Source organism: Lagopus leucura, unplaced genomic scaffold, assembly GCF_019238085.1.
Source record: "Lagopus leucura isolate 7727_CA_CO unplaced genomic scaffold, USGS_WTPT01 Super-Scaffold_100157, whole genome shotgun sequence".
Classification (NCBI taxonomy): domain Eukaryota; kingdom Metazoa; phylum Chordata; class Aves; order Galliformes; family Phasianidae; genus Lagopus; species Lagopus leucura.
In genome coordinates, this window is record NW_024962334.1 from 35,205,996 (window position 1) to 35,217,776 (window position 11,781).

The 11,781-nt window shown below is 46.7% G+C and overlaps 1 protein-coding gene across 1 annotated transcript; it reads right to left on the minus strand.

Moving 5' to 3' along the window:
• Window positions 1–1,484: 1,484 nt before the first annotated feature.
• PTCHD3 (patched domain containing 3) lies at window positions 1,485–10,664 on the minus strand. Its single transcript, XM_042888330.1, has 4 exons — window positions 9,927–10,664; window positions 9,707–9,828; window positions 7,778–7,923; window positions 1,485–3,442 (listed from the first exon to the last, which is right to left on the minus strand). Exons 1-4 carry the CDS (start codon window positions 10,662–10,664, stop codon window positions 1,863–1,865), a joined length of 2,586 nt encoding a protein of 861 aa, XP_042744264.1. The 3' UTR covers window positions 1,485–1,862.
• Between the last annotated feature and the right edge of the window lie 1,117 nt (window positions 10,665–11,781).

The following is an 11,781-nucleotide window of genomic DNA, read 5'->3' on the forward strand; positions in this document are numbered from 1 at the left end:
ATAGAGGCGGTACGCCTTGCTGGACTTCCCATTTCTGGTTGAAGGTACCTGTAGAAGCCTGTCTTGTTCTTTTTGGCATCCCTAGCCAAGTTCAGTTCTAGCTTGGACTTGGCTTTCCCGACCCCATCCCTACACAGACTAGCAGCTTTCCTATATTCTTTCCACAGTCCTGTTCCCATTTCCATTGTCTCTGCATTCTTGCTGTTCAGTTTGACTAGTTGGTCCCAGTTCAGCCATGCTGGTCTCTTGTCTTCTTTTCCTGACTTGCTACACCTGGGGATGGAAAGCTCTCGCACACTGAAGAAAGCGTCCTTAAAGATCTGCCAGCTCTGCTCTTCACCCTTATCCACGAGGACAGTTTCCCAGGGCATTTTGTTGACTAACTACTTGAAGAGCTGGAAGTTAGCTTTCCTAAAGTTTAGCTTCTTAATTGTACTCTTCACCTGTCACATGTCCCTCCAGAGTGTGGATTCAACCTCAGCATGGTCACTACAGCCCAGGCAGCCTCCCATCCTGATGTCACTGATCAGTTCATTTCACTGGTGAGCACAGGTCCAGTATTGCACCCCCAAATTACTTGACTTGGGAAGTCATCCTCAGTGCATTCCAGGAGCCTCCTGGATTGCCTGCAACTCGCTGTGCTACTTTTCCAGCAGATGTCTGGATGTAATCTTATGGAATTGGCCCCAAATCCAGGTGGAACAGGGGCTTTGCCACACTGGCTGCAGCTTTCACAAGAAATGCTCCTCAGCTGTAGATTTGAACTGTGTAGCTTTATACCTCCTGGACTCCCTTTTTTCCTAAATTACAAATGTTATTTGCCACTACTCAGCAGATTTCTGACAGGTAGCTCAATAAATTGGTGACAAATAATGTATTGGCTCTTAATCCAGATTTTGTCCCTACAAGCTAAAGCCCTTCATTTATTATCAGTACTTCAGTGAAAGTTCTTCTGCTCCATTGATGCATCAAAAGTTGGATTGTTACAGACAAACACAGTGGAACTTGTGGCTTTAGCTTTAGAACTGAATGGCTTAAACCTGCGTTGCTTTTTGACTTTGTCCTCAATTAGATGTGATGCTTTCTAGGAAATTCCAGCTCTGTCATGCCATGGCATGCCATTTAGCACTATGGTCACTCAGATGGTCCACAGAAGATCAGTCTACAGTACGTATCCATTTGGAAACTGCAGCCAACAAAACAAATACAGTCGTCTTAAAGCTACATGTTTGATCATAGAAAAGATTCATTAGAACAAAAAATGTGAGTCAGTCTTCCCTATGGGCTTTTTGTGCTGCATTAGGAACCTAAGCAGACTAAGTCTCCCAAACATTTATGAACCACTGCAGCATGAGGCAGTACTCTCCCGTTGATCATCTCACTATAAAACCCCAAGGTTCAAGCATCTTGGGGAAACTGCCTTCAGGCTCAGTGTTGAGTGACTGTGTCAAGGTAAATAGCCAGGAAATGCACAAAACCAACAGTTGCTGTAGCTTCTTCTATATATTTCCTGACTGAACTATAACAGCCCACAATGCTGGGACAATCTGTAGTGTTTATAATAATTGCAGTTTCAATACATTCAGTAAACAACTAACACACACACCAAAAAAAAGGTTTAACAATATTAAAGTTACAAAGTCAAGAACACAAAAAAGGAGGAAACAAATCAGTTCTGTGCACTTTCACTTCTGTTAATTAATGCCTGGCTTTTCTTTACTCTTTGCCTCTCTGTCATATTATTCCATCCTTCCCATCATTCATTTCTTACATCCCCTGGAAGTTGCTGCATTTGAATCTCCATATAATATATACATAACTGTAAACATTTAAATTAGTCACGCATGGTCTTTGTCATTTCTCTACCTAAGGTCTAGCATTTTAGTTTCAGTGATGGGGAGTGATTTGCCCAAGTATCCAAAAAAGGTTAGAAATACTGGAATAAACACAAGACCATGAAGAGCCCCAAACAATATAACAAGAAACATGATCTTAAAAAACGTTCTGAAGATGTAGGTTTTTGCTGCAGCCAGGACAACTACTCCTAACACAGTAGATACTGCTCCTTGTAACACTGGGTAACCAAGCTGGTGCAGAGCTCCTATTGCCTTCTCATTGGCTGATGACTCTCCACTCGTAACAAAGGCATAGGAAATATGTGCGGAAAAGTCTACAGAAAATCCAATGCAAATGACCAGGTTAATCATGGATATGGAGTCGAGGCTGATGTCCCAAAATGTCATGAAACCAGCAACACCAACGATAACAGAAGCTATAGCAAAAGTCACCCACAAGCAACACAGTGGGCTGGGAATAAGCACAAGAGAGACCACGAGCATCGCCCCAGCAGCGATGACAACATTCTGAATGGTGTTCTGCACTATGACCAGGTACTGGTCGTAGTAGATGAATGCTGGATGGTACACCATGAGTGGAACTACGCACTGCTTGGCTCTGTCTCTTAACTGATTTAGCAGATTTTTCTCGTCAACGGCTGAGGTCACATTCACTGTCTGGATGAAGAAACGAGAAGCTGCTATTCCTTCTGCAGTCTCGTTAATGTCCCACTCAAAACTGGGAAAGAACCGGAATAGTACAGCTAAGTTATTAATGAAAAGATCCTTAGTGCTTATATTTATTAAAACACTGCCAGCAATTTCTGTGTATACTCTCAGCCATGACAGCGAGAGGTTCCTGTCTACATAGTTAATGCTCTCTAGATCCTGTAGGCAAGCCTCAATGTCATTACGAACAAACTCGTCCCAGTAGTTTACGCTGTCAGTAACGACGACCATGACCCTGGGTCCGTATTCTGAGAAGTATTTGTCATCGTCGTCATAGTAGGCAATAACGTAAGAGTCATCACTAGCCAGATTTCGAAGATCTATGCCCTCCTTCATCTGGGTGCAGCCATAAACACTGCCACCCAAATACGCTCCGTACAGCAACACCACAAGAAGCTTGATCCATTTACCTGTCAAGAAAGGACCATAATACTTCTTGAAGAATATGCTCATGGGATGCTCGCTTTCTGTCCCACTGGTTTCTGGCTCCGGCAGCTCACTAGAACAGCTGCCTAAACAACACGCGTTGTACAAGCAGGATTTCTTCCCTACTTTCACTTGCACACACGTTAACCAGTGTCGGTTTCCGTTCACCCTTTTATGATTTAGCACGATAACTGCCCCAAAGAAGGTAATGACATAGACATAGCAGAAGACAAAGGCGGTGCCGGTATAGAGGCAGAACGACCTCACAGAAGGAAAAGAAGTCCAGGTGCCAATGAAGAAGGCCAAGACATCTGTGAGAGTGGTGATTGTCACAGAAAGCGCTGCTTCTCTGTAAGTCTCGGCCAGCCGAGATTTGGTGTCTGATTTGTCTGCCTTGCTTGAGCTTTGTTCCCAGGAAGAGATCATGATAAACATGTCATCCACGCCAACTCCTGCAAGAGGAGAAAAAGTTAACTCTGCATGGCACAAGGCAGCTTCCACCGACACCCAGCAAAAGTACCAAAAAACAAAAGCAGCATTTAAGGCTACACAGAATTTTCCAAAAGCAAGCGAGGCTACTTGCTTTAGTGCTGACGTGAGTTTAAGATACAAGAAAACACGTCCTTTGGATGCACTTGGCTCTACTACCTTTCAAAAACTCACAGTGACTTGTCACATCATTGATCCTTCACCCAGCCCTGCTGGAGGACTGAGCACACCTCACCCATCTCTGACAAGTGTTTTGTGTCTGCTGTTCAAGTACCCACTGATATAGATGACAGAGATACAGATACACTGCTTATTCTGACACTTCTCTATTCTCATCTTTAGAAGCACTCCCGCTATCCCTGGAATCTGCGGCAAATTAGTCCAATTATTTCTAGCTCAGTCTTCTGCAGACAAAGAGAAGGCATTGATGTTTGCAAGTCACTCCCATTCCATCTTCAGTCTTCCCTGTTTTTCCCAGTAAAAAGAATTTACTCGTGATCTCTCTAAATGACTAATTTTTGAAATTTGTATTATTTGTTGAGCTTCACTTTCATCATGATTCTTAAATTGCTTTCTTATATTAATTAGGCTTCACATTTTTACAGATATGCTATCATGTACTGCTCATCAGAATCTGGAAGACCATGCCAGGAAATCTCTGGGTCCTGGATTGCAGTTTTCGCCAAGGCATGAGAGAAAGTAAGCAGAAGCTAGATGTGGAAGTTACGGATGAATAGAGATGCAATTGATGATACTGCTAAGCAGAACAGACGAAATCACTATATGCTGTATCCACAACTGATCAGCTGTAAGAAGTCAATTATGAATTATTTGTAAAACTAAGTACTTATCTTGATCACGAGCATTGACAAGACTTAGTGTTAGTCAATATTTGAATCAATACAACAACAAAAAAGAACTTATGTTCCCAGTTGTAGCTGGGAAGGGTTACAAGTGTTCCCAGAGGTATAATCAATTCACAGGAAGTTTGGTGAACTGAAGAAATACTAACATAATGGCTTTCAGAATTACAGCAGATCAGTGAAAGAAAAAGCAACAAACACAAAGAACTGCATATAGAAAACATAGAAAATAATTGCCTATGTAGTTGAAACAGATCTGGGTTAAGGGAAGGACAGGAAATACAGTGCAATCATCCAAAGAAGGCAAGAACACAGAAAGCAAGAATAATATATAGACGAGTGCTGGTCTCGTGAATACAGGTACTACAGTGGCAAGTAGTTGAAAGCACCCTGATCTTCCCCAGGCCTTTCACAGAAAGTGCATTTTGCAAAGCAGGCACAGCTGAATGTAACAGCTGGTGAATTTAAACTGAACTTGGAGTTACCCTACATCTGGCTTCAAAAACTACAGCAAGTCAGATCCCTCTGCTATCAGCAAGTTTGTGTCCAGAAGGAGGTGCAGCAGACACATAAGGTTGTAATGTAGTCCACTGAGGGGAAAAAAAAAAAAAAAAAAAAAAAGAGGAGTACGAGCAATGGGTTCATATTTTCAAACAACTGATCACAAATATGTGAAAAATGATGCAAAAGAAACAATTGTCCACAAATATGCCAAATATGATAACACACTGATGTCACAGGATCACAAAGTTTGGAAGAGACCTCTGTATCAAGTCCAACCTCCCACTAAAGCAGGTTCCATAAGTAGGTTATACAGGAAAGTGTCCAGGTGGGTTTTGAGTATCTCCAGAGAGGAGACTTCACAACCTCTCTGGGCAACCTGTTCCAGTGCTCTTGTCACCTCCAGAGTAAGTTTCACCTCATGTTCACATGGAACTTCCTGTTTGTGCCCACTGCTCCTTGTTCCATTGCTGCAGACCACCAAAAACAGGCTGGCCCATCCGCTTGATTCCCACCCATTAGATATTTGTAACCTTTAGATAGATCCCCACTCAGTCTCCTCCAGGCCCCTCATCTTCTTTTGTGGCCCCCGCTGGACTCTCTCCAGCAGCTCCCTGTCTTTCTTAAACTGGGGAGCCCAGAACTGGACATAGTACTCCAGATGTGGCTCAACAGGGCAGAGTAGAGGGGGAGGATTACCTCCTTCTACCTGCTGGCCATGCTCTTTTTAATGCACCCCAGGACATCATCGGCTTTTCTTGGCCACAAGGGCACACTGCTGCTCATTGGCCAACCTGTTCCCCAAAAGGACACGCAGGTCCTTCTTTACAGAGCTCCTCTTCAGCAGTTCATCACCTAAACTCTACTGATGCATGCAGTTATTCCTCCCCAGCTGTAGGACTCTACACTTGGTCTTGTTGAACCTCATCAGATTCCTCTCTTTCCAACTCCCCAGCCTGTCAAGGTCTTGCTGGAAGGCGGCACAGCCTTCTGGTGTGTCAGAAACTCCTCCCAGCTTTGTACCAACAGCAAACTTGCTGAGAGTGGACCTTATGCCTTCGTGCAGGTCACTGATGAGGCTGCTGAACAAGACCAAACCCAGCACCAACCCCTGGGGAACACTGCTAGTTACAGACCTGCAAATGGACTCTGTACTACCAATCACAACCCTCTGAGCTCTGCCAGGCAGCTACTCCTCTACCCATTTCACTGTCCACTTGTCTATCCCGCGCTTCCTAACGTTACCTACAAAGATGTTTTGCAAGACAGCATCAAAAGCATTATTGAAGTCAACAAGAAAGGACGTGTACTGTAAAAGACCAGTAAGATTATTAAGAGCTAATTACATTCTAAAATATACACTCATAAGCATGGAAATGAAATTACACTCAGCAGCTATCTCCTCCCAGATTTAGAATCTTCTAGCCCCACAATGTACATGACCAGCAAAGACAAATTACAGTAATCAATTAAAACTGAAATACTGAAAACTGGGATAGGCACTCATCTCTCTGAGCATCAGCTAGAAACCCAGGAAAGGATGAGCCAGAAGGGGGTGCTGCATGGTGTTGAGGCACACAGCTGCTGGCAGTCAGGCAGATTTGAAAGCAATTCTTTTAAAATCAAGATTATTTGTTTGCCTTAATCCAAAAACCAAATTCATCATGTCTATAAAGATCTATATCTGTATCTATAAAGATCTGAAGAGACTGTGCGCACAAATGTGTGCAAGAACTTCTTTACAGTGAGGTGACGGAGCACTGGAACAGGCTGCCCAGGGAGGTGGTGGAGTCTCCTTCTCTGGAGATGTTCAAGACCTGCCTGGATGCCTACCTGTGCGACCTACTGTAGGGAACCTGCTTTGGCAGGGGGGTTGGACTCAATGATCTCTGGAGGTCCCTTCCAACCCCTACGATTCTGTGATTCTGTGACTGCTTTCAGACATTTTTCAGCTTCATGAGAGGTTCTTTGTTAAATTTGGAGCTTTTGCATCCAGGGAACAAACATACAAATACCAAACAAATTTGAATCATGGAGGAAACAAAGAAAAGTCCTGCCTCCTACTTGCATTAGACACCCAACACAACCTTGCACAGGCATCCAAACTTTTGGCTTCTCTGGGCAACACTGAGTAAAGAGGAATTATCTTGGGTCACATGTAAAGGACATAATATAGTTAATGTGTGTGTATATATATCTTCCACAACAGAAAAATCACCCATAGACCTGAGGCCTTCTCAGTCAGCCTTCTCCTGGTGTTGTCCCTGTCCTGTCCCTTATAGAAGTAGGGCTGGAGAACATCCCAGCACTGCCAGGCTAGGAGTTAAGAGCCTATATATATATATATATATATATATATGTATATATACACACACACACACACACAAGCTCTGTTACTTATATAAGATATTTACTAAAAAAAAAAAAAAGAGGGCAACAAAAACATAAAAAATAAAACATAAAATTAGTGGGTTGGACACATGAGACCTGCCTGCAGCCTCTAACAGCCCAGGAGGCCCATGAGCTTTCATCAGCAAGGGATTAAGACCAAGAAAACCTCACATGAATATATCACATAGGAGGAACAAGCATCACGTCAGTGTTAAACCAAAATGACGCTGCTTGAAGTCATTACACTGCACAGGAAATTTCAGATCTTATCAAAACAAGACGAACTTTGAAACTGCAGACTGCCCTGATACGCACAGGCCTGATTTTATCTAATCAAAGACCCTAGTAACTTAATTTGCATATTCAGATGATAATAAATGTACTGGCTTTAGTCTCTGCAGGTTTGCTGAAGTTGTGCACATATTCCTTACTGCTCGCTGCTGAGCTAAGTGTGAACCAATTCCCACAGGAGTAACACTGTCAAGTTGTTTTAATTCCAGCTTTTCTCTTCATACTGGAGCCCAACACACTTTTTCTACTTACCAAGAATAAGAAATGGAGCATTTGCTACAGTTGCCACAAATGGTACTCCACAGTACATCATCAATCCAAAGCTGCTTAATACAGCTAAACCGGAGGAAAGCACTCCACAGCATGCAAGCCAGATGTTATTCCTTACACAGCTCAGCCTGAAAACGTTTTAAGGAACAGCTTAGTTACACGTCAAGTATTTCACCAAGGCATCTGGCACGACAACTGAATTCTCTGCAGAGATACGGATTGTGTCCCATCCTTGAAGAGAACCTGGTGAAAGTTGCTATTTGCTAAGATTACTCCCAAGTGTCAGCATTAAGACAAAATGAATTTATATGGCAGGTGCTAGATACATTATTACTGCTGGCCGGTTACAGAGAAATGCACCTGAGAGTAAAATATGCACACTGATCTTTGTACCAATAAGCAATAACTACAGTGAAGATAAGTACCTTTGAGAGTTTAGACTTAGCATGTTCAAACAGGTCATTCATTTTTAGAGGCTCTGTCCAGGTCCTTAGGGTAGTGTCAGTATAGCATGAATGTATCTCCTGGGCTGCAAACACTGTGCTGTAGATAAGCTTTATAGCAGACAGACCTGCTACTGGCCATTTGCCAAGATGCCTGCAAGGACTGGATTGAGGATTTCGCATGGAAAACTCCCAAGGGGAGACTTTGCATGTGGTAGCGCTGCAATGGGACAGTAGAGCTACCTTGTGCCCCATTAGAAGTATCCTCCAAGCTCTAGAACATTTCCAAACTTTAAGAGAACCTCTTGGTTCTGAGCAAGATAAATCTGGTAAGCTACCATGTCCAATTCAAGTTGCTCCTCTTTTGGGTAAGCCATGATTTTTACATACATAAAAAGCTGCGTAGGCTGGAACTTCATCAGCAGAAACCTACCAGACTCCAATATGAGAAGCACATCACAGCTGCCTAATTCATGGGAGGTCAGTGCAGTACAGAGTAATTCAATGGGTGTACAGATGTGACTTGGTGGAACTACCCTTACTTGGGCTGTGCTCCCAACTGATGATGCCTGAGATGGCTGATAGCCAAAATTGCATGTCTTAGCATGGTGCATTGCACAAGATCTAGTTAAAGCAGCCCACCCTCTGAGCAGAACTTTATGCCTCAAGCACAGCATACAAACTCTTCCCTATAGCTGGCAAATGTAGGACAGCTCACCTTCCACTTGAAAAAGAGAGGGCAGCCTAAGTTCTCTGTGAAGGCAGGCAAGGCTCAGGATTCTCTGAGCAAGCAGAATGCTTAGGGACTTACACAGACTTGCAGCAATTTGTGAAGTTACCGTTGATTCAACTGTTCCACAATTGAGGTGACAGAAAAACAGTGCAACGAGACCTGAAAACAGAATACTTCCTCCACGCTTTCTGGCTTCCTTCCATTTTTGGACTTGTCTTTACAAAGTGTTAGCAGAGCTCTGTGCTGCACAGAGCAGCCAGCAGCTCCCGGCCCCCTTCATGAGTAAGGTCAAGTAGGACCTGGTGGGTGTGCCTTTTCGTGCCACACTTAGAGTACTCTGACTGCTAAGAGTATGGTTTGTTGTGATTCTTGACATAGCTGCAACACATGCAAACATACCATTAACAAAAAAATGATTTTTATGAGATGAGGACCACATAAGTGATCGATGTCTTCACAGGATGGTCTGCTGGATATGAACATTCAGGCTGCGCACGACTGAACAGAAGCCCTGTTCAGGGATTCACCTGGTGCTCTGCAAGAACCCCACTTAAGCACATGGGAAGCATGCTCACATTGGAGTGAAAGTGAAAAAATGCTTTTTGCCAAAGGTTACATTTCACGAGGGCGGCGTCTTCAGAACCACTTCGCTCAGCAGCAGCCGAAGGAGCCCAGACCCCGCCGGAGCCGGAGCGGAAGCGCGGAGGCGGCTGCTCGCAGCCCCAGGTACTTTACCTCAGGCAAGAGACGACCGAAAAGGTGATCGTCAGGAAGTACGTGATGGAAAAGAGCGGGATCACGCTCTTGGTGTTTCCCTCAAACTCCTCTTGTCTGGACAACGAGGTGAAGTAAGTCACCTGGAGCGAAAACAGCGCCAAGTCAGAGCACGCCTTTCCGCCCCGCGCGCCGCTCGGCCCCGCTCCGCCGCAGCCGCAGCCCCCCGCCCCGGCGCTACCTCGACGGCCGTGAGGTTCAGCTCCTGCAGCTTCGCCGGGAAGACGCGCAGGAACGTCTCCAGCCACGCCCGGCTCTCGCCCGCCGCGCCGCCGTCCTCCCGCAGGTAATACATCAGCTTCATTGCTCGCGCCCGCTCCACGCGCCCGCTGCCGTCCGTCTGCACGCCGCCCAGCGCGGTGCCCAGGAACGCGTCGCCGCCGCCGCCGCCGCCGGGGAAGGGCAGTTCGGGCAGGGCGCTGCCGTTGGCCAGCAGCGGCAGCAGCGGGTTGGCGCTGGCGCAGGCGTCGCCGATGCGGGCGCAGAGCCGCTCGTAGCCGAGGGCGCGCACCGCGCCGTCCAGCAGCAGCACTTCGTCCCGCGCCGGCCGGTCGAGCACCGAGGCGTCCCCCGCGGCCACGGCGATGAGCGCCGCGTAGGCGCCCTCCGTGGGCAGCCGCTCGGCGGAGAAGCTCTCCGAATCGTTGGTGGGGAAGTACCGCCGCACGAAGTCGCGCTCGGCCTTGGCGGGCCCGCCCGTCGGCGTGAACTGGCCCTCGATGTCGTTCGTCTGCAGGTCCGGCAGGAAGACGAAGCCGGCGCCCAGCCCGGCCGATAGCAGCGGCGGCAGCAGCACGAAGGGCCAGGGGCAGGCGGCCACGACGCGCCCCAGCGCTTCGAAGAGCCGCGTCAGGGGCCGCTCCACGCAGTTGGTGTTGCTGCAGGAGCAGCGCTCGCGGGGGGACCGCGGCTGCCCCATGGCCGAGGCGGCGGTACGGGCCGGCGGCCGCCGCTTACCCTCAGCGTAACGCTTTCGCTCTGCGGGAGGAACGCCTCCCACCACCCGGCGTAACCGAAGCACTGAGCGCTCCCCAACTGCGCCGCTATAGGCCGTCCCCACGCTGACTCACCGCGCCCGCCGTCCCCTCAAGCCCAGCACGCAGGCGGGATGTTGCACGGGCAGGACGCCGCCCCGCTGCCGGGGCTGCCGGTATCTGCTGATGGTAACGCCTGGAAACTCCCGCGCCCCCTCCAGCGGTTCTACAGTCGTTCCACCTTTCCCCGTTCTGGCCGATGCCGCGGCTGTCTCTAATGCTGCCAAAGGCCAGAACCGCGAAGTGCTCTTCGGAAGGCGAACCAAAGCGCCGTGTTGGGGCGCTTTTTTTTTTTTTTTTTTTGCCTGCCTGGGAGCGAATATATAACCCGCTGATGTGCTTTGTACTGCGTCTCCACTTTGGGTGAACAAGTTTACAAAACAGGAATGAGAACGGAAGAAATGAAGGACTTGGAAACAGTATTTAGTGACTGGAATGGGCAAGCGACTAAAATCACGGTGTTACAATACATGGCAGCTTTGTACAGTAACAATGATAGAAAGCATCTTTCCGAGCCCACAGTGTAGCCGGCAGGCTGCTGATCATCGCTCTTTTAAGTGATGTTGATTCGAGTGCCCTCTGGCTGAGAACAAAATTAACCACGGATGTGATGCTTTTGAGTGTCCTGCCAATTACCTCAGACAGGTGCTTCTTCTTGCACTTCTTTCAAAAATAGCAGCTCTTTCTTAACAGTGCTTCCAGGGAAAAGTTATTTGATGTCGTGGAGGCCCTTGGTAAATTACTGGCAAGGAGTTCTGGCAACAGCTAGAAATGGCAGCCTGTTTTCTGTGGAAATCATTGCAGAGGAAAACAGATGTATGCACAAATCAACATCAGCTATGCCCGTCCCCACAGCAAGACACTAAGAAGACTGTGAGGATGTTCTGGCAGTGGACCTGTTTGTGGACAGTCCATTGAACTTGTAGCAGACATGAAGAGAAAGTATTCACCTGACTGCTTAAACAGTAAAAATAGTCTTAAAGAGTGAACAATTATTTTAGG